At 35.3% G+C, this 27746-nt stretch overlaps 1 protein-coding gene and 1 long non-coding RNA gene across 2 annotated transcripts in view; one reads left to right on the top strand and one right to left on the bottom strand.

Annotated features, from left to right (window-relative positions):
- LOC136821368 (telomerase protein component 1-like) overlaps positions 1-27746 on the top strand; it is a 64681-nt gene that overhangs the window by 21135 nt on the left and 15800 nt on the right. The window contains exons 21-31 of the mRNA XM_067077603.1: positions 5821-6024; positions 6369-6520; positions 6920-7073; positions 7704-7886; positions 11595-11820; positions 12412-12601; positions 13006-13192; positions 13836-14062; positions 14868-15033; positions 24058-24153; positions 26896-27017. Coding sequence (XP_066933704.1) covers positions 5821-6024; positions 6369-6520; positions 6920-7073; positions 7704-7886; positions 11595-11820; positions 12412-12601; positions 13006-13192; positions 13836-14062; positions 14868-15033; positions 24058-24153; positions 26896-27017 — 1907 coding nt within the window. The remainder of the gene's footprint in view (positions 1-5820; positions 6025-6368; positions 6521-6919; positions 7074-7703; positions 7887-11594; positions 11821-12411; positions 12602-13005; positions 13193-13835; positions 14063-14867; positions 15034-24057; positions 24154-26895; positions 27018-27746) is intronic.
- On the bottom strand, positions 19361-20482 carry LOC136821359 (uncharacterized). The gene is made up of 3 exons (XR_010848724.1): positions 19992-20482; positions 19587-19714; positions 19361-19425 (listed from the first exon to the last, which is right to left on the bottom strand). It is a non-coding gene; the product is annotated as an uncharacterized lncRNA (long non-coding RNA).

Here is a 27746-nt window from a genome sequence, read left to right on the forward strand (position 1 = left end):
GGCTTTTCTCGAGATTGGCTCTTTTTTCTTTATGATTTTTTACACAAAGATGCATAACTATAAACCCTTGAATGTGACAGAACCTGATTTTCGAAAAAAAATGTTTTGGGCCAAAAAACGGCTAAAAAACGGCTTTTTTGGACTTTGTGAAAAATTGGATCATTAATTTTTTCTGATTTTTTGCACGAAAGTAGGGTACCATCATAGGTATAAGATGGCTCAAGCAGATTTTTGCAAAAAAATTTTGTTGGCTCAAAAAACGCATGTTTATCTATAAGAATCACTATTAATAAGCATACATCAATGTTCTTTGTCAAATTACTCAATTTTTTTTATGAGATAGATGTTTTTTCTGCTCAAGAGGGCTTACTTTTGAAGAATTTGTGTGTTTCGACAGGAAATTTGGGTTGCTTGGCGTGTTTTTATAGAAAAACTGGCCAAATTCGATATTTTTTTATAAGCACATTATCAATTACTTAGGTATTGGCTTTTCTCGAGATTGGCTCTTTCATTCTTTATGATTTTTTACACAAAGATGCATAACTATAAACCCTTGAATGTGACAGAACCTGATTTTCGAAAAAAAATGTTTTGGGGCAAATTTGGGCCAAAAAACGGCTAAAAAACGGCTTTTTTGGACTTTGTGAAAAATTGGACCATTAATTTTTTCTGATTTTTTGCACGAAAGTAGGGTACCATCATAGGTATAAGATGGCTCAAGCAGATTTTTGCAAAAAATTTTGTTGGCTCAAAAAACGCATGTTTATCTATAAGAATCACTATTAATAAGCATACATCAATGTTCTTAGTCAAATTACTCAATTTTTTTATGAGATAGATGTTTTTTCTGCTCAAGAGGACTTACTTTTGAAGAATATGTGTGTTTAGACATGAAATTTTGGTTGCTTGGCGTGTTTTTATAGAAAAACTGGCCAAATTCGATATTTTTTTATAAGCACATTATCAATTACTTAGGTATTGGCTTTTCTCGAGATTGGCTCTTTCATTCTTTATGATTTTTTACACAAAGATACATAACTATAAACCCTTGAATGTGACAGAACCCGATTTTCGAAAAAAAATGTTTTTGGGCAAATTTGGGCCAAAAAACGGTTAAAAAACAGGTTTTTTGGACTTTGTGAAAAATTGGATCATTAATTTTTTCAAATTTTATGCATAAAAGTAGGGTACCATCATAGGTAAAAGATGGCTTAAGCAGATTTTTGCAAAAAAAATTTGATGGCTCAAAAAACGCATGTTTATCTATAAGAATCACTATTAATAAGCATACATCAATGTTCTTTGTCAAATTACTCAATTTTTTTATGAGATAGATGTTTTTCTTTTCTCACGAGTGTTTAGACAGGAAATTTTGGTTGTTTGGCATGTTTTTATTGAAAAACTGGCCAAATTCGATATTTTTTTATAAGCACATTATCAATTACTTAGGTATTCGATTGATTGGCTCTTTCATTTTCTACGATTTTTTGCATAAAGATGCATAATTATAAACCCTCAATGTGACGGAGCCCGAGTTTTGGAGAAAAAAATTTTGGGGTATAGTTCAGCTAAAAAACGGCCATAAAAGGGTTTTTTGGACTTAGTGAAATATTGGACCATTGTTTTTTTCTGATTTTTTGTATGAAAGTAGATAAAAGATGGCTCAAGCAGACTTTTGTAAAAAATGAATTTTTCAGCTCAAAAAAAGCATCTTTATCAGTAAGAATCACTATTAATAAACATACATCAATGTTCTTAGCCAAATAACTCAATTTTTTGGAGATGTTTTTTTGCTCACGAAGTCTTGAATATGAAAGAACATTTCAAGAGCATGAAATTTTGGTTTCTAAACGTTTTTTTATAAGAAACAAACGACTAATTTTAATAGATCGTCACTATTTGTGTTCTGAATGATTGTTTAATGGTCACGTCACGTAGATATCAATTATAAACGTGTTAAATGCATAATCCAGGTAGGTCCATCAAAGTATCACTTGTTGAAGAAAAAATGATCAAAATTTGGTCGAAACAGAAGTTTTCCTCTTCTGTGTCAGATTTCCAAAAAATATTATTTAAAATGCTGTCTTAGGAGTCTCTTTTAAGCCCATGGAGCTGAGCCAAACTTAACTGAACCTATAAGAAAGGAGTATATTACACACGCTTTTTACTTAGCCCAGTAACCTTCAAGACAGTCCTTCAGATGTTTTTACGGGCCATCTATCCGGCTCGGCTATTTCTATGAACTGGACGGAATATTTGAAGAAGCGGGGACTCGAACTCGAACAAGAAATCCTGAAGTAGGATTTAAAGTAGAGTTTCTTTAACTCGAACCTCTTTATAAATCGAATGTCTCCTTAACTCAAACAAGTTTTCTCATACCTGAGTTAGCAATGCCTTATGAAACTTACTCCATAACTCAAAATTTCCCTCACTCGAACAAATTCGTGTTCCTCGTGCTTGTTCGACCTATTGATACTGTATTCATTTTCTTCTATATAAATCGAATGTCTCCTTAACTCAAAATTTCCTTCACTCGAACAAATTCGTGTTCCTCGCGCTTGTTCGACCTATTGATACTGTATTCATTTTCTTCTATATAAATCGAATGTCTCCTTAACTCAAAATTTCCTCACTCGAACAAATCGTGTTCCTCGTGCTTGTTCGACCTATTGATACTGTATTCATTTTCTTCTATATAAATCGAATGTCTCCTTAACTCAAAATTTCCCTCACTCGAACAAATTCGTGTTCCTCGTGCTTGTTCGACCTATTGATACTGTATTCATTTTCTTCTATATAAATCGAATGTCTCCTTAACTCAAAATTTCCCTCACTCGAAAAATTCGTGTTCCTCGTGCTTGTTCGACCTATTGATACTGTATTCATTTTCTCTATATAAATCGAATGTCTCCTTAACTCAAATTTCCCTCACTCGAACAAATTCGTGTTCCTCGCGCTTGTTCGACCTATTGATACTGTATTCATTTTATTCTATATAAATCGAATGTCTCTTAACTCAAAATTTCCCTCACTCGAACAAATTTCGTGTTCCTCGTGCTTGTTCGACCTATTGATACTGTATTCATTTTATTCTATATAAATCGAATGTCTCCTTAACTCAAAATTTCCCTCACTCGAACAAATTCGTGTTCCTCGTGCTTGTTCGACCTATTGATACTGTATTCATTTTCTATATAAATCGAATGTCTCCTTAACTCAAAATTTCCTTCACTCGAACAAATTCGTGTTCCTCGCGCTTGTTCGACCTATTGATACTGTATTCATTTTCTTCTATATAAATCGAATGTCTCTTAACTCAAAATTTCCCTCACTCGAACAATTTCGTGTTCCTCGTGCTTGTTCGACCTATTGATACTGTATTCATTTTCTTCTATATAAATCGAATGTCTCCTTAACTCAAAATTTCCCTCACTCGAACAATTTCGTGTTCCTCGTGCTTGTTCGACCTATTGATACTGTATTCATTTTCTTCTATATAAATCGAATGTCTCCATAACTCAAAATTTCCCTCACTCGAACAAATTCGTGTTCCTCGTGCTTGTTCGACCTATTGATACTGTATTCATTTTCTTCTATATAAATCGAATGTCTCCATAACTCAAAATTCCCTCACTCGAACAAATTCGTGTTCTCGTGCTTGTTCGACCTATTGATACTGTATTCATTTTCTTCTATATAAATTGAATGTCTCCTTAACTCAAAATTTCCCTCACTCGAACAAAATCGTGTTCCTCGTGCTTGTTCGACCTATTGATACTGTATTCATTTTCTTCTATATAAATCGAATGTCTCCTTAACTCAAAATTTCCCTCACTCGAACAAATTCGTGTTCCTCGTGCTTGTTCGACCTATTGATACTGTATTCATTTTCTTCTATATAAATCGAATGTCTCCTTAACTCAAAATTTCCCTCACTCGAACAAATTCGTGTTCCTCGTGCTTGTTCGACCTATTGATACTGTATTCATTTTCTTCTATATAAATCGAATGTCTCCTTAACTCAAAATTCCCTCACTCGAACAAATTCGTGTTCCTCGCGCTTGTTCGACCTATTGATACTGTATTCATTTATTCTATATAAATCGAATGTCTCCTTACTCAAAATTTCCCTCACTCGAACAAATTCGTGTTCCTCGTGCTTGTTCGACCTATTGATACTGTATTCATTTTATTCTATATAAATCGAATGTCTCCTTAACTCAAAATTTCCCTCACTCGAACAAATTCGTGTTCCTCGTGCTTGTTCGACCTATTGATACTGTATTCATTTTATTCTATATAAATCGAATGTCTCCTTAACTCAAAATTTCCCTCACTCGAACAAATTCGTGTTCCTCGCGCTTGTTCGACCTATTGATACTGTATTCATTTTATTCTATATAAATCGAATGTCTCCTTAACTCAAAATTTCCCTCACTCGAACAATTCGTGTTCCTCGCGCTTGTTCGACCTATTGATACTGTATTCATTTTCTTCTATATAAATCGAATGTCTCCTTAACTCAAAATTTCCCTCACTCGAACAAATTCGTGTTCCTCGTGCTTGTTCGACCTATTGATACTGTATTCATTTTCTTCTATATAAATCGAATGTCTCCTTAACTCAAAATTTCCCTCACTCGAACAAATTCGTGTTCCTCGCGCTTGTTCGACCTATTGATACTGTATTCATTTTATTCTATATAAATCGAATGTCTCCTTAACTCAAAATTTCCCTCACTCGAACAAATTCGTGTTCCTCGTGCTTGTTCGACCTATTGATACTGTATTCATTTTATTCTATATAAATCGAATGTCTCCTTAACTCAAAATTTCCCTCACTCGAACAAATTCGTGTTCCTCGTGTGTGTTCGAGCTATTGATACTGTATTCATTTTCTTCTATATAAATCGAATGTCTCCTTAACTCAAAATTTCCCTCACTCGAACAAATTCGTGTTCCTCGTGCTTGTTCGACCTATTGATACTGTATTCATTTTCTTCTATATAAATCGAATGTCTCCTTAACTCAAAATTTCCCTCACTCGAACAAATTCGTGTTCCTCGTGCTTGTTCGACCTATTGATACTGTATTCATTTTATTCTATATAAATCGAATGTCTCCTTAACTCAAAATTTCCCTCACTCGAACAATTTCGTGTTCCTCGTGCTTGTTCGACCTATTGATACTGTATTCATTTTCTTCTATATAAATCGAATGTCTCCATAACTCAAAATTTCCCTCACTCGAACAAATTCGTGTTCCTCGTGCTTGTTCGACCTATTGATACTGTATTCATTTTCTTCTATATAAATCGAATGTCTCCATAACTCAAAATTTCCCTCACTCGAACAAATTCGTGTTCCTCGTGCTGTTCGACCTATTGATACTGTATTCATTTTCTTCTATATAAATCGAATGTCTCCTTAACTCAAAATTTCCCTCACTCGAACAAATTCGTGTTCCTCGCGCTTGTTCGACCTATTGATACTGTATTCATTTTATTCTATATAAATCGAATGTCTCCTTAACTCAAAATTTCCCTCACTCGAACAAATTCGTGTTCCTCGTGCTTGTTCGACCTATTGATACTGTATTCATTTTATTCTATATAAATCGAATGTCTCCTTAACTCAAAATTTCCCTCACTCGAACAAATTCGTGTTCCTCGTGCTTGTTCGACCTATTGATACTGTATTCATTTTCTTCTATATAAATCGAATGTCTCCTTAACTCAAAATTCCCCTCACTCGAACAAATTCGTGTTCCTCGTGTGTGTTCGAGCTATTGATACTTAATTGTATTCATTTTCATCCTTTAGAACAATGAGAATGTCGAAACAAGCACCTTGTCGATTGCAGACAAACACGTGACCTTTGCCAAAGAAAATGGCGACCAATTTGTCGGACGAAAGTCGTTATTAACCAAAGTATCCTCTCTGTTACATGACGAGTCTTCCGTCAGCGTCGGCAAAAACGTTGTCGGTATTGTCGGAAAAAGTGGATCCGGAAAATCAGCCTTTATGGTAAGTTGAAATGGAAACTCATTATGAGAACATGTGCATTTGTCGAATGGTTTTTTAGAGTCGATATATTTTACGTGGATAGCCCATTTAACTAGATTTTTTAGGCAGTCTTTCGATTGTTTTCACGGGGCCAACAGCCTCGGCTAACTAACTGAAAATAACATTGGAATAACCGAAATTTCGACCCATTGCTCCTTAAGTTGTTTGCTTTTTAAAAGAAAGATGGATATTTTCCAATATTGTTTTTCGTTGAGATGGTGTATTAAATAAGACAATCCCTGAAATATGTAGCATTCTACCAATCCTTTTAGTTTGACTGACCGTTGAGTTATCTTGTGTTTCAGGCCAAACTTGTGCAAAACATGAAAGTGCCCGCGTGTTGTTATTTCTCGGAGGCTGGTACCGAGTATCAACATTTGTCAGTCATGTTGAAATATATCTTTCATGAAATCAATACTGAATTTGATGTTGGAATGCCGTTACCTGAAAACGAACGGTAAGGCTTTTTAACAACTTTTTTCTGTGTTCCATTTTTCTTGGTCCACTTTCAACTTCTAAGTTCGAAGGATATATTAATTCATCGTTTTCGGGGATACCTTTAGCGGGGGACTATATTTTCCCCAATACTGATTTATGGGCTAGCCAAATATGTTAATGCCAAACATATTGAAAAATGTCTCACTCCAACTCTACCTCCCCTCTACCATGATGAACAAATTTGCAAATTAAATTGGATATTACTCAAGAAATGGTAGACCGAATTAAAACATTGCACGCTTATATTGAACAAACGTTATTTGAAACCCGCTAGGCTTTCATTTTGTGACTAAAAAGTATCGATCATATCTATGAGATTTTAACTCTATTTATTTTCATTTTTGCTCTTCCTTTTTAGTGAACAAAAAGTGCAATTTGAAAACTTGTTGAAATCTGTCTCAAAAGTGTTGAGGCGTTCGCATCGTTATTACATTTTCGTTGACGGGTTAGAGAGCATGGAGAAAGGGCGTTACGCCCATGTCTTGGATTGGATTCCTGATCGTATCCCGCAGGTAAGAAGGTAAATTTATTAAGGAAAGGTAGGTAGCTTTCACAAGACAAACAAACTGATTGAATTCAGAAGTATTACAAATTTCAAAACATTTTTTGAGAAGGAAGATTAAAAAATTTTGTGTTCTCTTTGTTCTGATATAATAAACATATCTTTAACTAAAGTCTGTCTCAAAATAATTTGCAGCTGAGACAAAAATGGCTGTAACTTTTGATAGAATTCGAATCATGTTGCGGTTTTGTGCTCGTTAAAAAGATATTCGTGAGTGGAATATTATCAAGTAAAAAAATTTGGAGAAAAAAGGAAAATGAAAATGAAAAATGAAGAAGAAAAAAAATCAACTTCTTGTAGAAATGGGGTATAGTTACCATTTTCACAGGAGTAATTCTTCAATCTTAGATCATCATCACTGTTTTTTCAAAAAATTTCATTCAATCAAAAGATATCAAACAAAGTTTATTGCAACTTTTCTAATTCTATCAAAAGTTACAACCATTCTTGTCTCAGCTGCAAATTATTTTGAGACAGACTTTAATCATTATTTGATGTGTGCCTGGGCATATGCTTATAAGGATTATGCCTAAGTAAAATAAAAGAATCAGTATATAATATAACCATGTTTATTTTCCAGGGAATTTATTTAGTCATATCATGCTTGGAGAACGGACCTGTTTCCAGATTATTGAGTAATCATCAGCAATGCTTGGCGAACATTAAACTTGGTCCCATGGAACATCCCGACCGCACTGTGTTTGTCAGAAACATTTTACAGAAGTATGGTAAAAGTCTGGATGAATCTCCCTTCAACAATCAGGTAGGAATAGACCTTTTCATAAATTAGTTACGCCACGAACATCACTTGAATATATATTTTCGCGGTAAACCCAGCAGGATAACCCTGATAAGAAAAATAATAGAAAAATAGATAAGAACATAAAAGCCGTGTGTTCCAGTAACTGAAATCTTCTTTGTCCACCGGATTTTCATTTTGCAGTTAGGTATTTTACGAAGAAATAGAGATATTTTGGTCTGGAGAATACTGAACTGTTAGTGATCGGGTAGCCTATACTAGACGTCACGGCTTTTTATTTACGCAGTAACGCCTATTCGGCTTTGCGACTTTTTCGAATGTTTCGAGCCCAGGTTTTAGAGCTCCAAACATTCGATTTTTTGACGTCACTTAAAACTTTTGAAGCCCTTGCAGTAGCGAAAAAATCGAATTTGCGTCAAAACACTTGAAAAGCTTCTATTTTTCAAAAATCGTCAAAGTGGAACTCAGAAAGAAACGAGATGAAAAATCCCAGTTTTTAGTGAGGTGCTCTCTAGTGATCGGGAGACAATAAAGGAACACGAAATTGAGTCGTTTGACCCTGAAGGAATATATTCTATAGTATCTGTATCTACCAAGTGCTATTTATATAATTATGGTGGATATATAGTGGTATATTGGTTGTGTTTTCTGTCCTTTTCATTCTTAACTTCAAATAACCGAGGGCAATATTGTCCAAATTTGGATCTAGAAAAGAAACTACTTCGAATTATTTGTAGTTCGAATAAATGAGGGATATTTTTCTCGAGTTGTGTAAGCAGACCCAAGAGGAAAACCATCTTTCAATACATGTTAGAACAAACTATAAGAACATGCTAGCGACCGTAGCATGAAGGTAGAGCATCCAGCTACGGTGCGCAAGGTTGTGGGCTCGATCCCCAGCCGGGTCATACCAAAGATTCCCAAAATGGTACTTGATGCCTCTCTGCTTGATGCTTTAGCAACTAAAAAGACGGATCAAGGGTAAGTGGAGAAATCCAGGAAAAGGAGTGGGCCCTCCCCTACCTTCGGGTAGACAGCTATACGAAAAGGGAGCCTTCGGGTCGCCCTCGACTGCGGTTGCAAACTTACTTACTTATAAAAACATTAAGAGTTCGATAGCTAAAATGTTAAGAACAGGTTAAGAACATTTAAAGGCTCTTTGTACTCTAAAACACCTGATTTCTTAGGAAAATGGACAAAAATACTCACAAAATGGTGATCATAAAAACATGTTAAGAACGTTTTTAGGCTTTAAAATAAAAAAGCTAAGAAAATCCAAAGGCTTCTAAGTTTGTAGATGTCAAACTTATTAAAAAACCTGCCTGCGAGGACTTGATTAAAGAAATATATTAATTACTGCATAATACCGAGTTAATTTGTTTAACTAACGTTCTTATAAAAACAGGACAGCACAGGTCTTCACTCCAAACCATAACATTCGTTTGATCGTTCAAAACAGGCGATTTTTCAATCGTATCATCAATATGTATAGAGATTTCTCGCAAATATCTTTTCCGACTATTCTTTCTGTAGATTAATAAGAAATGATGAGATGTCTTTTCAGGAGGGGGTTCTTTTTCAAAGGGAACGTCGAGGCCAGGTATTATATTGTAAGGACCAAAACCAGGGTTGTTGGATGAACTTTGGCCTGGCATTATTGGACCAGGGTTGCCTGGCATTGTTGGACCAGACGAACTTTGCGGACGTAAACTCAGATCAACCATAATTTTAGTTTCGAGATAATTATTAGTTTGTTTTGATGTAGCTCCAATCATCCATACGAAAAACCGCTCGAATGAATATACTTGGGACCTTGTTATATTTCTGAGATGAATTTCTACCATATTGTTATTTCCAAAACATTGGTGGAGGTTCAAAACCGAGTCTTGATATGTGTTTACGTTTTTATTCCTCACTATATCAACCATAATTTTAAACATATGTCTGTTACTCTCTGTTAGATCGAATCTTAAGAAGTTTAGTATGGGTACCCAACTTTGTAAAAGTTGACAAAAATCATCTTCATCTTGGAACTGTGGGGGACAATGAACTACAATGTTATAATGTTTAACGTTTTGCAATTTTTTCAGTGCATCTGACTTCTTTTTTTTCATAAGAAAAATCTGTCGCTTCCATTTTTCATCATTGTGCCATGGAGTAGAATACACTTTCCAAGATCTTGAGAAAAAGTATAGGATGCTTTGCTCTGCCTTTTCACTACCTGTTGGTAAAGTCGATACTAATTCCATCAATTCGTTTGTTTCGATGTCATCAACACGAGCAATTTCTCTCGCCAGATTATTGATAAAATCTTTTTCTTGAAGTCGAATCAATTTTCTATTGTGCATTGAATAAATCCACACTCCAGTACAAGAATCCCTCAAAAAAGATGACACTAGCGGAACCAAGAAGGTTGGATCAAAACTTTCATACTCATCTATGACATCCAATAAGATTGTGACATTTTTAGCTTTCAAACAAACTCTGTTATGCTTTGAGTTATTATCTCGGCCAGAAGAGACTTCAAAACATGACAGTAAAAATGCTATCATCAAAAATTTCCAATACATCTTCCTCCTCTTCCGATTCTCCGAAGTTAGAATTTTAAAAGGAAGGAAAATCATTTAATATCTTGTAAAAGGGATTGGGTACCATATTTTTCTTTAATAAATAAATAACATAAAATTACATAGAACCAAAGCAACAAGAATAAATAAATGAGGAGATCTAGCGATAAATAATACGTCATTCTCTGCAGATTTTGTAAAAGGGATTGGGTACCATATTTTTCTTTAATAAATAAATAACATATAATTACATAGAACCAAAGCAACAAGAATAAATAAATGAGGAGATCTAGTGATAAATAATACGTCATTCTCTACAGATTTTGTAAAAGGGATTGGGTACCATATTTTTCTTTCATCGACCGCCGGAGGCGGTTTCTTTCATAGTGGTACGCTAATCTCGTTTTGCCTTGACTCATTACTTTGTCTGCCATTTACTTTCGGCTTTTTTAACTAGATTACCCAGGTGTTTCTCTTTTTTTTCGCTGAATGTCTTTTATTCGGAATTGAATAATCGAGACATGAAAAATGACTATATTGTAATCTGTTTTCAATGAATAATCTAAAATGTACTGGAGATGACATTTAGGCGTGCCATTTTGCATGCTCGTTTTCAACACCTTTCAAGCCTTACTGGGCATCGGAAGACGTTTTCAAGGAAAATGACGGATTTGGGTCATTTTTTACCATTTTAAGGGGTCTAATTGACGAAATTTGAAAATGGCCCAATTGTGTTATCTACTTTTCATGACCTTTCATATAAAAGAGTCGAAAATTATTTTGGAAAAGCTTTTGCAGGACTTTTTTCGTAAAATGCCCCAAAAAAGGTCCAAAAATCTTCGATTGGATTGCGTGTTTTCTGGTAGTTCTAGTAGCCAAAAGGAACCTCTGTGCCAAATTTCAGCCACATATTTTCTTTTTTCGTCCCCTAACTGTTGAAAAAAGTCCCTTTTTGAGCTATAAAGCTTTACCTTAACTATACTTTATATTTCCCACTCCAAACTGGCACACAACGTTGTTTCATTGTTCTCCTAACGTTATATGGACGTTGTGAACATTAGATGAACCTTGAAACAACGTTGTGTGCCAACTGGTATTGTGCAATCACGTCTTCAATTTCATAAGCTTCTTCTATTTCTTTTAGATGAGATTATTGCTGTCAAAAAAAGGTGCTGAATCACCATTATACTTGAAACTTGCATGTGAAGAAATCCGGTTGTTTGGTATCTATGAGAAAGTATCTGAATACCTTAAGGCGTTGGCACAAACCACGCCTCAACTCATTGAATTTGTATTGAATCGCATTGAGAAAGAATATGGATCCAAAATTGTCAAAAACGTTTTCACGCTGTTACATCACAGTCGACAAGGTGAGAAAGAGTCACACAAAACAGTTTATGATTTTACCCGGAGAAGTACAGTGAAATTCCCATAACTCGAACCTCTATAACTCGAATGGCTCCTTAAATTCGAAAAAGATTTCTTGTCCCTTCAGTAAACAAAACCCTGAACACCAGTCTCCATAACTCGAACAAATTTGTGTTCCCCACAAAGGGTGTTCGAGCTATGGAGACTCCACTGTATATTGTCAAAGAGTCTCCGTAATTTGAGCCTCTACATCTCGAATGTCTCTTTAAATTCGAACAAGATTTCTGGTCCCTTCAGTAAACAAAACCCTGAACACCAGTCTCCATAACTCGAAATTAAAATCTCAAATAACTTTGGGCTCTCCGTGTATGATCGAGTTACGGAGACTCCACTGTATCCCAGCGCTTCACTGTAACTCAGATAACCCGCAGTTTTGATCAGAAAAATCGAGGACAGCTCTAAAGTTTGTCGTCCTCAGTCAGTCAGGACCTAGACAAATAAGAAGCTAATCGTCTCCGTTGCAAAAAAAAAAAAAACTCGCTATTGTTGCGCTTTTCCGTTGTTGGTACTATTTCAATTCTTTGCAATTATAGGTTTAACAGAGGACGAATTATACGAAACTTTGAACTTTTTGGCGAATGTCCAGGAATGGAACGAAACATCTCTCCATGATTCCACGTGTTATTTTGACAAAGATATGGTGGCCCAGAAAGTACCTCGTGCCACATTTGTTTGTTTGTGTCGTGAAATGAAAACTTTCTTAAACGAAGACATGCAATCAGGGTAAGTAGGTCACGTGTTACATTGTTAACCAATTAGAATTGTTCCTCATCTCAATTGCTTGCTTGTTGAGAGACAAAGGTGAACATTTAAGACAAATGTGAACATTTTAGATTTGAGTGTTTTTTTTTTATCTAAGGAGAATTCTGGCGACGGAATTGGTTGGCCCAAAAAAGTACTTTGTGCATTTTATTCCCCTATATTAAAAAAATTGCCCCTTTTGAGTATTTAACTAGTAAGCAACTTCAAAATTCAATACGAATCAATCCAAAATTCAAAAAATAAGTATCAATCATTTTTCTTCGAGACCAAGATTTATGACAAACTATTCTCAGATAGCTTGAAAAGCCATGGTGCTGAAACCATCGACATCACTAGAATTTCATCTTTACTTAATCTTTCTTCAGTACGATTACCTTGATGCATAAAGAAATCATCGCTGTCATTGAGAAACGATACGCTTCGGATGCGCGCACTTCATCGCTCATTCATTTCGTCTTGGCTTCATTTTATCGTAAACAGTGCGATCCTAACAACGACATGAAATGGCATGGAAAGGATATCAAAGCCCTTACAGAGCTGCCCTTCCATATGGTATGTTTTTTTTGCTTTGAAGAAGTTAGAGCGCAGTAGGCTTCTGCTCATCCTCTAGCGAAAAGAGTTTCTTATATAGAAAATGTATTATAGAGGTGTGCGATTTAGACTAGAGATTAGTGGTTATTGCCAAGAAATAGAAAACGGAGTCTGTAACATAAGTAAAAAGTGATAGCCGACCCTTCATCATTGTTTAACACAATGAACCAGTTAGGCTATCAATTCTTACGCTATTAGTACGGTGAACGGGGATTGAGAATATAAATGTACCAGGGCTTAAATGATGACTGAAAAGAATTTTAAAAAGTTAATTTTAGTCAAGTACTGCTTAAAGTAAGATTTGATTAACAAAATCTTTTAAATTTGAAGTTTGGTTCTTTGAGCACTCCATAGACTCTGTTGAGGAGCAAGCTCTGCTTCTCCGCTCACCACAAGCGATAATGCGAAGCTCAACACTCAGTGTTTTGAGCACTCTGGTGACAACAACAGTCTATACTCGCTTACCCGAGCTGCACTGATGAGTCCTGGAAAGGACGAAACACGTGTCTGCGGATAGTCGTAGATTTGAAATTAAAAATCAAGGTATTTCTGCTGCAGAAAATTCTCTTATCACATTTAATCTAATGATCGTTTTTTATCTTAGGCTTCCTCTGGTCTCTTATGGGACGATTTCAAAGAAATGATGACGTCAGTCTATTTCATCAAAGCCAAAGTAGAGAATAATCTAGCACGTCAGCTGCTTGACGATCTTCATCTCAATCTACCTCTTAACAATGCGAAATGGTTGGCGAAGAAGAAAGATTTTCTTGGGAACATTGACGTCAAAGATATCACGCAATTCATCACCAATAATTTGGATATTTTAGCAAAGTGAGTGGCTTTATTTACCATCCGCAGGATTAAAAAGGAGAAAAAATAAGAAAATTCTAATTCTAATTCGTCTGCAGTCTGGACTTAAGAAAATGTGGGTTTACCGTCAGCCGACCGACTATTCTCTAAGCTTGCTGACATAAATACGTTTATTGCTATTTCGACGAAGATAATTACAAAATGTAGACCAAAATTCCATGAATGACCAAATTTAAACAAATTTCCGACCGACCGACCCACCTCCAAAATCTATGGTCGGGTGACGGCAAACCAAGCCAAGTCCAGCCAAATTTCCATTTTTCAAGAGCAAAATGTTCAAATTTTCCGACCCTTAATTGGATTGATATTTAATTATCAGATTTTTCTGACTTCCATAAAGGAACCCTCGATATCGAGCATATGCCCTTACCCTTCACTAACCCCCCCTCCGGATTTATCATGGTAAAGGAGAGGTAAGAACCATTGACTTCCAAGCCCGAAGGGCTAACCTCGAGACCCCTGGATGGGAAATGAAGCTAGTCATTTCCCATTCAGAAAATGGTTTGTTTTTACACAAACACCGGCTTGAAAGTAAAATCTATCGTTAGATTGCAGAAAATGCAGTCCTAAAAAGCAAAGGAACCACTAGATACAATCCGTCATGATTGCGGCGCGTTCTAGGCGCGTTCTGGATGGGAAAAAAGTGTTTTTTTTTGTCTGGGAAAGGTTAGAGATTCTACTCTACTAGCCCTTCAGGTTTTAAATTCAATGGTAATGGCTTTCGCTATTCAAACCATAAACTTTTATCATAATGAATTTATTTTAGATACCCGACATTGCTACTTCAACTTGCCGTCAATTCACCAGACGGTAGTTTCATGCAAACAGAATCAGCACAAATCCCTACTGAAGATGTTTTGAGTATCATGAAATGGTTGAATAAACCTGATGAAGTTTCAACATGCACTCTGTCAATCTCGAATGTTAAAAGTGTAAGTCAAACGTCTGTTAGTTTTGTCTGAATGAGTGAGACCTAAAAATCTACAACGTCATAGTATCTTAAATGGTTGAATAAATATGATGAAGTTTCAACGCACACTGTCAATCTCGAATGTTAAAAGTGTAAGTCAAACGTCTGTTAATTTTATCTGAATGAGCGAGACCTGAAAATTTATGAGCGAGGATGTCTTGGACATTTAAGTTTCTAAAATGGTTGAATAATCCTGGTGGAGTCTCGACATGCACTCGACATGTAAATTTCAAATGTTAAAAGTGTAAGAAAAAACTTTTGTTAAATTTGTCTGAATAGGCGAGACAGTCACTAGTCTTTTAACAGAATTCTTTTCAATTTCTTTGATATGGTTAAACGAGACTTTTATAAACTTTAATTGATGACTTGATCAGCAAGTCAAATGTCAAATTTCTGTTGATTTCGCCTGAATGGGCGAGACAGTCTTAAAATTGTAAACCCAAAATCTTATGACCATGTAAGGGGAGTATAATTTCCTAATTTTTGGATCAAGTCAGAGACTCAAAAAAGTAGAGAAAAGGTTTCTTCAGAATTAGAACTAGGTCACAGTCTGGATCTAAACCACAATGAAACGACCGCCTTCCATCACGCATTACGCTCTCGAAAGAGCGCGCGCACATTATTAACGCCTACATGTCATCTCCAGTACATTTTAGATTATTCATTGAAAACAAATTACAATATAGTCATATTTCATGTCTCGATTATTCATTTCCGAATAAAAGACATTCAGCGAAAAAAAAAAGAGAAACACCTGGGTAATCTAGTTAAAAAAACCGAAAGTAAATGGTAGACGAAGTAATGAGCCAAGGCAAAACGAGATTAGCGTACCACTATGAAAGAAACCGCCTCCGGCGGTCGATAATGTTCTATCTTTTTCCTGCTGTACATGATTTTTATACTAGGTCACAGTTTGCTTCAGAGCAAACTGGTGCGACCGCTGTTTTACAGAGCAATTAACACTTTCTTCAGCAGTCAACAGAACAACATCCATCACAAATCATGTATGATACTTCATAAAAAATGAAAAACAGCACATGTAAAATGCAATAACTAACAATGTCGAAAATAATTGCAGAGGACCGAGAGAAGTTATAATTCAAAATTACTCCAAGAAGTACATCTAAAAACAAAGACTACCTCTGAAATCAAAACGCTTGCATCCTAGCTAACACGCTGAACTTTCTAAGCCACCGTACCATCCACCCATACCTCTCTGGGCCACCGTACACGCGGGATATCTCTTAGATATTTGCGTGGTTATCTCCCTAATATTCAGCCACCAAAAATGAAAATTAAAGATGGTAACTTAAGCTGCACGATTTCACTTTCGATTTCAACTTTCAACCTCCCAGACTCCGTAAACAAAAACACGACGGTAAAAAACCGCCTTCAGGCGGTCGATAAGAACTTAAAGCTTCGGGACAAGCTTGAGTTTTTACAAGCTCTTATTTGATTTGGTTGGTCGTTAACCAGTAATAAAACAATTTTTTTTACTTTTTCTAAAGAACGCGTCATCTCTATCACTTCAAATGACCAATTAGTGAAATATCTTATAAAAACTCCAGGTTATCCCAAAGCTTCGATGGCCAAAATATTATACCCAATTTCTCTGGAAATTTCACAAAAATACTAACAAAATTTTTGAAAATAAGAACATTTTAAAAACATTTCTAGGCTAAAAACTGAAAAAGTTTGGTTTTAAAAAATTTGGATTTTCTTCTACGTACTTTTCTACCTTATTTTAAGGTTATTTGGGATAAAGGAACTCTTAGGTTGGAAACAATGTTGATTATATTTGAATAGCAGGATAGATTTCCTAAGGATTATACCAACTTAATTTCTTTTCCCATCTTCCTAGTTTTTGGGTTTCATTGAAGTAACAACCCATTGAAAAAAATGAATAGCTCTTTCATAATAATTGACGAATGAGGAAATGGAGTGAAATGAAATTCATAAATAATTGAAAAATCGATTATGAAATTTGAAAATGAATTAAAGTTACAGTATCTAAAGTTGAATTAGATCAGCCCTTTTTTTCACTTTTTACTTGAAATATAATAATCGAATAAAAATTTTGGAATCTTTTGGAATGGATAAGTAGATTTACTCATTTTTACTGGGAACGCCCAATGAAACAATATGGTTTCTGCAAACAGCTCAAAATCTAAAACTGAATTTATTGGGAACGCCTAATGAAGCAATATGGTGTCTGCAAGCAGCTCAAAATGTAAATCCGAAGTTGAAAATTTGAGACTAAAAATCTCCCAACTTGAACAAGACATTGATAAAATCAACAAGTTATCTAACAAAAGATTTGTATGTATCGAGAAAAGAATTGAGAATAATGGAAATGCCATTCAAGAATTGAATTTTGTACTTGGGCAATATGTTGGGACCCATGAGGACTATTATCGAGATATCAATGATGGTGATAGACTAGAAACCGAGACAATAATTTCTGCTGAAGAATCTAAATTCAAGTCTGAGACAAATGACGGTATCAATGATGGCGATAGCAACTATGATCGGGATATTGCCATCAGTGGCAAGAGTCGGGAAACCGATACAAAGATGATTGAAAATTCAGAGACAAGTGTCAAGTCAGAGACAAACGACGGTTTTATAGATGAGAATTACACAGATCGTAATGATGTCACGGAAACTCAAATAAACGGATCGCTACGCAACGATATCAGAAACGAGTCTCAAAAAGGTCGAAAAATTGATATCAATCACTACTTGAAGAAAAGTCCTATTTCTTCAAAACGAAATAATTCAAGTCGTTCTCTGAAAAAGACTTTATCGGTGCGAATGTCGAAATCAAACTCTTATAATGATCAAGGGATCCCTTTAGGTGCTATTCCTAAGGGCACATACTTTGAGAACCCATTATCAAATGATGTTATTAATAAAGATACTTCGAGGGATGAAGAAATCAACTCAAATCAATCTGCCCGGTCTTCTGGAAGATCTGATTCTAAAAAGTCAATGTCGCGAACTAATTCAGACGTTCAACTAAATTTTGGAGGCGTTTTAAGCTCGGTGACGATGTCCAGAAAGAGAGCTAACATTGAAGCCCAATTAGATAAGAACCTTGAAATCATACTTAGTCCGTTACAAACCCGCATGAAACACCAAAATGACGAAGAAGGGATCAAACACTTGGAAGAAATCGAAGAGAAAATTCATGAAGAAAAACAAAGTTATGCTGAAGGACTAACCATCCATGGAGCAAATCGAATCGCGACTGGTAGACCATGTAGTAAAATCATATGGTCTATACTTGTGATTGCCTCACTTACTACTGCAGCTCTGATATCAAAGGAACACTGGGAGGCTTACTTGAACAAGAAAAGTATATCTAATACCATGATTTTACACCAACAGAGTATTCCCTTACCAGCTATTACTGTGTGCAATTATGATGGGATTAACAAGGAGAGACGAAATTTCCAAGGTGGGCCACCGTCATATGTTCGCCCAACGTTGGTCAATTTCCCAAGCATGCACTCTCAGTTTTAAAGGTCTTTATTAAGACCTTTTGGGTGTATCAGGTAACGATCCGTTATCGCAGAACGTTTTGGGTCTTGTTCTAAATCAGACCTTAAGGTCTTGATTTTAATAGGACCTTTATCGCGCCCAATAGAGACTATTCTAGATCCCGAAAGAGACTTCAAGGGTTCTGATTCTATCAAACCTAAAAGGTCTTATTTTAAACGAGACCTTTCGAAAAAAGTCCGTTATCGCAGAACGTTTAGGGTCTTGTTCTAAATCAGACCTTTAGCGCGCCCAATAGAGACTATTCTAGATCCCGAATAAGACTTCAAGGGTTCTGATTCTATCATACCTAAAAGGTCTTATTTTAAACGAGACCTTTCGATAAAAGTCCGTTATCGCAGAACGTTTGGGGTCTTGTTCAAAATTAGACCATATTAGTGCCTAAAAGAAACTATGTTTAGTACTCGTTTTTGAAGGTCTGTAATTTTCAAAAGGCCTAAATTGTCGAAACAAAACCTAACAATAATTAAGAGAAGAAGAGAATAAAAATACTCAAGAATTTCAATGTAAAAGATATATTCTAACAAATATCCATTATATTATGTATATAATAGTTCTTTGATATCGAAACGTACAAGAGATGTATTGTACGTGTCCAGTTTGTTCATGACAATGATGATTATTCACGACAAAGTCTAGCTGTTTATGTAAGTACGACTGTAAACCAGATTGTCAAACAAACGTTCGTGTCCAAGAGTTGAAAATTGAATAGACGTTTGTTATGGTGACGGTGACACAAAACTTTAATGAACTGGATAGTTGCGTGCTAACATGAAAGCTGGATAGTTGCGTGCTAAAAAGAGATAAAGATCACAAAACTGGTTTTTAGGCCTATTACTTCATCGAAATGTAATTTAGAAAATTTGAAAAATTCTTTACTTTTGATCCAGATCTTCAAAGTTTTCCAGAAAAAAACAACAAATTGGGCAAAGATACAGTTTATTCAATTCTTACCTCAGCAGAGAGTCGATTTTGTTCTGGCCATACTTTAAACAAACGTTTAGATAATGTGATGGTGGGATTTACAGCGACAGTGACATGGGCTCACATGATGTTGGGTTAGATTCTCGTTAATGTCGAAGCTGAAAAAAATAATATAATAAAAGATTTAAAACGAATATTGCACAAAAAATAAAATAAAATTTCGTAAAAGCCTAGCTAGTAGGATCAATAAATACAAGCACAAAATTCGATCGAGCCTCGCCAAAACTTTCCATGGGTGTATTTGCAACAATAAAGCTCCATGTTTGTGGAAGAAAAAAGGATTCATCCGATCAAAAGATATATATATATATATAGCTCCAGTGAACAAAAAAAGGATTTTAAGAAATTTCATTACGTGAAGATTGTGTTACTTACCTTTTTTTCTTTTTGCTCTTCAGACCGTCTTCACCCTTTTGGCTCCAAAATTGTTTTGATTTTATTTTTGCACAATTTTGAACTTTTCGAATTTCGAACGACGTTCGAAACATTCGAAAATTCGAAAGAAGTCGTTACACTGCTCTAGATTTTTTAAAGCGCGCGAAATCGAGACCTTTAGAGGTCTTCATAAAAGCCCTTTTTATCGTGTCTATTGGATGTTCACTATCGTGTCTATTGAAAAGGCTTGTAAATGGCAGACCTAAAAAGGTCTTGTTTCAAACCAGTGAGCCTTTAGAAGTCTTGAAGGAGACCTTTTTGGCGACCTTTTACAGCGCGCGAAATTGAGACCTTTAGAGGTCTCCATAAAAGCCCTTTTATCTTGTCTATCGGATGTTCACTATCGTGTCTATTGAAAAGGCTTGTATCAGGCAGACCTAAGAAGGTCTTGTTTCAAACGCGTGATTGAGACCTTTAGAAGTGTTGAATAAGACCGTTTCCAAGAAGAGACCATGAAGGTCTTATTTCGAAAATACAAAGGAGACCTTTTTGGTGTATAGAACAAGACCCTTGCTTGAATGGAAACCTTGCAAGGTCTCAATCGGCCACACAAGAGTTTCAATTCAGACCTTTCATGATATACTGACATGTAAGTAAAAATTAGACCGGCTAAGGTCTCAAAACTAAACCTAAAAGGTTTGAATTCAGACTGATAAGGTCTTTCTTCAAATTAGCATCTAAAAGGTCTCATATAAAACCCTAAAAACTGAGAGTGTGAGAGCCTGCGGTGGCCTAAACTTAACAAAGTGCAGTGACTTAAAGTCGAGACCTATCAAAGTTCAAACTATTTCACATGATTATTCTAAAACTGAATTACAAAATCATTTAGTGGAATTTGATAATACGACTAATTGTTTTACTATCAAATGTTTGATTCAACCAACACCATCTAGCCTCTTATCCATACAGGCTGTCGTTAATAGTTCAGCGGCTAGTCGTACGAGTGAAATTTATATAAATCCAGCCTCGGAGACATTTCCTGAAACTTCTCCTACAGTCTATTGGGCTAACGAAGGGTTCTACCATGTTAATATTGAAAAGAAAATTATTACGCACCTTGGAAAACCTTATACGGACTGTGTGAAGGGAAAAGGATCATATTCTCAAAATAAATTTAAAGGGAACTATACAGTGACTAAATGTGAGAAAGGATGTTTTTGGGAAAAAGTTTTTGAAAAGTGTGGAGCCATACCTCAAATGTATAAAAAACACATGCGCAAGCCGTATCGATTTGATAACAAAACATTTGTAAATAACACTTTCGGCCAAGCGTGTTTAACGTCTATTGAGGGTGATTCAAGCGTTACTCAAAAGTGCCACGCCCTTTGCAAACTACCCCCATGTTACGAAGAAGATGTTAAAATGACGTTAAGTTATCACCAATCAACTGCGCCCAATTTTTTCGAACTAGCAATTACTTTCCAATCGTTCTTGATTGAAATCGTCGAGGAAGTACCTGCTTACACTTGGCAAGATTTATTCGCCAACTTTGGTGGTTGTGTAGGTTTGATGACAGGGGCTTCCATACTATCTCTTTTTGAATTGTTCATTTTCTTTGGGTTAATTTTGTTAGACTTTTTTGATATTTATACGAAAGTTTCTACTAAGATTCCGCACCACAAGTAGTAATGTTTTTGAAGCTTGTTATGCGAGACTAATTTGATTAGTTGTTGACTTACCCTGAGATTCAAAAAATCGAAATAAAAATGAAATTGATTTTAGCAGTACATTTTTATTTTCATAGCTTTAGAGACTGCCAAATTTTCAAAATCTTCGTAGTTTTTTCAAGGTTTTGAGAATTTCATGTTCTTCAGTTTTTCATTTTATCAATTAATTTGAGCTTTTTATGTCTTTTAATTTTCTATTTCTTATTTTTGTCAACATGTAGATTTTTGCTGCCTTTTGGAAGATTTTATAGGTGAAATTCTACTTTCATTTTTATTTTTTTCGACTACCGACCGACCGACCCTCTTTTTTGGGTAGCTTGGCCCGTAAAACAACAAATTAAATTGGCCTCGCCCTATCGTGAAATATTACCTTTTGATTTTCTTACTACAGTATAATATTTGGATCAGATTGTTTCCTTAGAAAATAATGATACTTTTTAAAAATCTTTGACATGTGACAGGTATATTGGGTTGTTCCGAAAAGTTTCGTACAGGGGGATGGGCGAAACTTTTTAAGTAAAAAAAAAACTTATTGGAAATGTGTGGATACCCCCTGGAAAATGGTAAAGTTTGCAAAAATACCCTTGGAAATATTCTTTTCATACCTTAAAGCGCGGGTGGACGAACTAAAACCAGTCTTTTACCCACTGGAAATTTTAGAGTATCTTTTTACCCCCTTTGAAAAATGAAAAACGACCACCTGGAAATTTGTCTCGGATTACCCTCTGAAAATGTTCGTCCACCCCCTGTATGGATGTAATTTGGAATGGCCCATTAAAGTAAAAGCAATAGTAATAATTCATATAGTGATACTTCAGTCTTTCTTTCTGTTTAACGATATAAAGACAACTAGCCGTATGCGCAGCGTCGCACGCTGCGTGTCCCAATCCAGTGAATCACTACACATCTAAAAAATTCTAACGGAAGAAAGATAACCGCCGATTGATGATTTGATTTTGATTTTAGGAAATAAAGGAGAAAAAAGATAACATTGCATTGCAATTTTTAACCACAATTAAATAAATGGCTTAGCAAAAGTATATTTTAGATCTTCTTAGCCAAAAGAAGATTGATTTTAACCCATCAAGCTCCAAACTTGGTGAATAGAAAATAGTATCTTGGGGTCTCAAAGTTAGTCTAGTGATAGGAAATCTGCTTAAGGTGCAAAAAGATGATGGTTCAACGCCATGAAGAGGAGGCTTTGTAGAACTTTGTTAGATTTTCGAAAACTTTTTACAAAAAATTGTAAATACACACGTTTAAGCGTATTAATATATAGATTGACAAATATTACTTATCCATCCATCCTTCCATACACTATTAATTCAGGTTTCCTCCCTTCCAATGTCGTTTCCAAGCCCCTGAAAGGCTCTAGCAACCCATAACCCAGCTGGCACACGACGTTGTTTCAACGTTCATCTGACGTTAAATGGACGCTACGGACGATAGATAGCACAAATATACAGTCCTCATAAAAGATTAGTGAGGTTAAGCAAGTGTTTATTTAAACCGTTCAATGCGATATTTTAGGCCTGTACATAAGATTTCACTTGCATGGTTTGCTTTGGCAAGTTATGTACAGGCCTACGGTATCGCACTTTACGGTCAAAATAAAGCGCTTCGATCGCACTTTTTCGAGCAAAGATTCCACGCCATTGGTCAAGAGAAAAATGAAGCAACTCCATTGGCGCGATCTGACCAACGTTGATCTGACGTAACAAAAAAGTTGAAATGTGCTCAACTTTGTTTTACGAGTGCGCACCACATTTTTATGACGTAATCTTTTTTCCAAGCAAAAAGGATTGAAGCAAAAAAGTGCGATCGCAGCGCGAGTAAGTGGAGACCGGCCTTAAAAATTTTTAATTGAAATTAAATTTCATACTTCTGTAAAAGGGCATTGTTTGACAGTTCACGCTTTTTTATATAAGAACATACTTTATAAGAATATTTATGATGAAATTGGCCAGAAAATTAAAAATATGACAAGAATACCACCACCATGGAATTTGGTAACTGAGCCTAAGAATGTCATTTTTTGAGCATTTTACCATTAACTTGCCAATTATTACCCAGCAATGCTAAGAGGTTCAACAAAAATGCCAAATTTTTGCTTGACGTATGTTTTACATGCTAGATTTTGGCTGGGATTAGATCCAAACCTAAGAATACCGTAAAAATATTTCAAAAAAGTTGAGAATATTCATGATCAATTTGAAAAAAACACTTATTATTCTTATAAAAAAAAGAAGCTTGTATTCTTCTTAGTCAACTGTTTGTACTAGTAAAAATTCTAACAGATTGCAAAGGGGAATTTCAAGTTTCCTTCTTTTTCATTTTAGTCCATTTTGAGCATTTCGTTATCACGTGACGGAAAACATGTGGCTTGTGGAACTGAAGATGGTCACGTGTTTGTCTATGATAAAGAGTCCAGCAAGGTACGTACTTTACTTTCAAATGAGCACTCTGTATGGTATGTTTCCACTCAAGTGAGGAAATTACTCTAACGTCCCAAATAAACGGGAAAAATCGGAGGGGTCCCAATTCTTCTTAGATTTTGAAAAAATTTCGGACTCCCCTTCCCTGCTATTCGAAACTTTAGAGTGGCGAAGGAAAAAATATTTGAAACATGAAATTTTGAAACAATTTTTTTTGGACCTACCCCGGTGGGGTGGAGGTCCTATAAATTAACCTGTGTTAATCCGTCCGTCCGTCCGTTCGTTCGTCTGTTACCAACTTTTCTCAGGATTGAATCATAGGAATCTTTTGATTTTTGTTACAAAGGTGCAAAATGGTAGTGGCCAAAATGTGACGGAGCCCGATTTTCGAAAAAATAAAATTTTTTTAGGCAAATTTGGGCCAAAAAACGGCTAAAAAACGGGTTTTTTGGACTGTGTGAAAAATTGGATCATTAATTTTTTCTGTTTTTTTGCATGAAAGTAGGCTAACATCATTGGTAAAAGATGGCTCAAGCAGATTTTTGCAAAAAAATTTTGTTGGCTCAAAAAACACATGTTTATCTATAAGAATTACTATTAATAAGCATACATCAATGTTCTTATTCAAATTACTCAATTTTTTTATGAGATACATGCTTTTCTTGCTCACGAGGGCTTACTTTTGAAGAATATGTGTGTTTAGACATGAAATTTTGGTTGCTTGGCGTGTTTTTATAGAAAAACTGGCCAAATTCAATATTTTTTTATAAGCACATTATCAACTACTTACGTATTAGCTTTTCTCGAGATTGGTTCTTTCATTCTTTATGATTTTTTGCACAAAGATGCATAACTATAAACCCTCGAATGTGACGGAGCCCGATTTTCGAAAGAAAATGTTTTTGGGCAAATTTGGGCCAAAAAACGGCTAAAAACAGGTTTTTTGGACTTTGTGAAAAATTGGATCATTAATTTTTTGCATGAAAATAGGTAAAAGATGGCTCAAGCAGATTTTTGCAAAAAAAATTTGTTGGCTCAAAAAACGCATGTTTATCTATAAGAATCACTTTTAATAAGCATACATCAATGTTCTTAGTCAAATTACTCAATTCTTTGATGAGATCGATGTTTTTTGCTCACGAAGTCTTGAATATGAAAGAATATTCCACGATCATGAAATTTTGGTTTCTAAACGTTTTTTTTTTATAAGAAACAAACGACTAATTTTAATAGATCGTCACTATTTGTGTTCTGAATGATTTTTTAACGTATATATCAATTATATGTGTTAAATTTATAACCAGGTAGGTCCATAAAAGTATCACTTGTTCGATTTCTTATAATCCCTTCGTATGATAAAAGATACAAAGGAAGACACAAAGGAAGCTTGATTTACTAGGATGTTTATATAACGTAATTTTTTTTGCTCTCTAGAAATTCTATTTTGAAATTATTCCACCTACAGTTTTCGGGTTGGTCTAAAAAGCAGGGTAGCCAATTGGGGTAGCCAATTGGGCTAGGTTGTGGGGTACCTAAATATTATACAGACCAGAATAGAAATACCGAAAATGAATGCATAGAACCACATTTTACTGACCAGGGAGCACGAATCTGATTGATACTTAGATTGATCATGTATGATTACAAAGATAAACAAAGATATAAATTACCACGTGTTAATGCACGAGGAGTAAGAAATAGCGCTTCATTATAATAGAGCTATTTCAAAAGACTTTTTGTACCTATTATAAGCTGCAATATTAAAAAATTTTGAAAGGAATTAATTGTTTGAAACATCTAATCATGATATAAATTAAACAATAGATTCAATAGCAAAGGATTGTTAAGATATGACAAGATTAGAGATCATATGGCCCAAAGGCGATTCCAAAGCTATTATCATCGAATTACAGCTTCACGGAAATAACAATTAAAAACATAAATAAAATCTAAATCTAAAATATTAAAAACTGTTTTGTATATATATATTTTTTATTCGGGTCTGTAAATTTTCAAACGAAGCCAAGAAGGAAGACAAAATGGCGCCAGGTCTCTTGAGAAGTAACAAAGTTCAGTACCTTTGGAAAAAAGGCTATTGTGGCTGAAATTCGAAAGGAATCTTAAATTTTATTACATGGAATCATTAACAAGATGTTGTATAGTTATTTCCACATGAAAACAGGTTTCAGATTTCAAAAGTTTAGGCAAAAAGAGGTACCCCATAACCTAGCCCAATTGGCTACCCCATTGGCTACCCTGCTTTTTAGACCAACCCACAGTTTTCTTATTTTGAATCAAAGAAGTCTTATAACGCAGGGTTGCCACGTCTGCCGAAAATGTCTAGAATTTAGTAAAAGTCTGGAAATAGCGTACCTGTCTGGAAAAAGTCTGGAAAAATTCTCAAAATAGATTTTTCAGTCTTATATATAAACAACAATTATCTTTGTTAAAGACAACCTTAGAATTTTGGTTTTTGCACGTTTTTTTACTTGTATATACTTTGTCACTTATAAAAAAGTCTGGAAAATATTGGTGTTTTTTACCTAAAGTCTGGAAAAATTTGGCGATTTTAAGCAAAAATATCTGGAAAAATTGAGGTTTTTGGGCAAAAGTCTGGAATTTTGAAAGTTTCCTACCCGTGGCAACCCTGTAACGTTTTCTAATTTATCCAAGTAAAATGCTAGACTTATGTATATATACACTGTCTTTTTTTGCGCTCATGTGATTTCTTCATATTTTTAGGAGATACATTCGTTTTCGGGTCATTCGGGCGCCATTACCGCTTGCTGTTACGCAGGGGATAAGCTCTGTTCAGCATCCACTGACTCTAACATTTCCATTTGGGATTTGAACACTGGACACAGGTTAGTGACTAAACATTGAGAATACTAGAATAATCGTTTTTGTGACTTGCCTGTTTCATGGTTCATGGTTGTGAATTTACTGTATTCAGTAATTTTTTTAATCGACCGTGATGCATAAGGGGGTTTGGTTCGATCTTAGTATGATCAAATAACGCTATTAATTATTTGTATCGACAACTATTTTAATTTCCTGTAACCGTGAATATGGCAATGTAATATCATAAACACCCCCTTCTCACAGACCCACAGGGAACCCTTCCCACTGGAAAAATTAGCCAGAATATCGTCCCCGGTGGAAAATTATACACCAATTTTTGTCCCCGCTGAAAATAATCAGATTAGCAAATCCTCACTGCAAAATATTGTGCTATTTTTTCCACCCCGCTGATTATTTTTGTCCTAAAACAATGTAATTGAAGTCCCCAACCATAAAAATATTGCGTTGTTACTAAAAGTGGTAACACAGGGTAACACATGGTAACAGGGGGTAACACTAGGGTAACAGGGGGTAACACATGGGTAACACATGGGTAACAGGGGTAACACTAGGGTAACAGGGTAACAGTTTGAAAATGGTGGCTCTGAGGGGTCGGAAATTTGAAAATTGACTTAACCAATGTTGTTGGTGAATACAATGATAGAATGAATGATGCTGGTCAATGCAATGATGGAATCGATGTTGCTGGTGAATGCAATGATGGTGTTACTGGGGAATGCAATGATGGAATC

The sequence above is a fragment of the Clytia hemisphaerica genome, unplaced genomic scaffold (assembly GCF_902728285.1).
Source record: "Clytia hemisphaerica strain Z4C2 unplaced genomic scaffold, Clytia hemisphaerica genome assembly, whole genome shotgun sequence".
Taxonomy (NCBI): Eukaryota; Metazoa; Cnidaria; class Hydrozoa; order Leptothecata; family Clytiidae; genus Clytia; species Clytia hemisphaerica.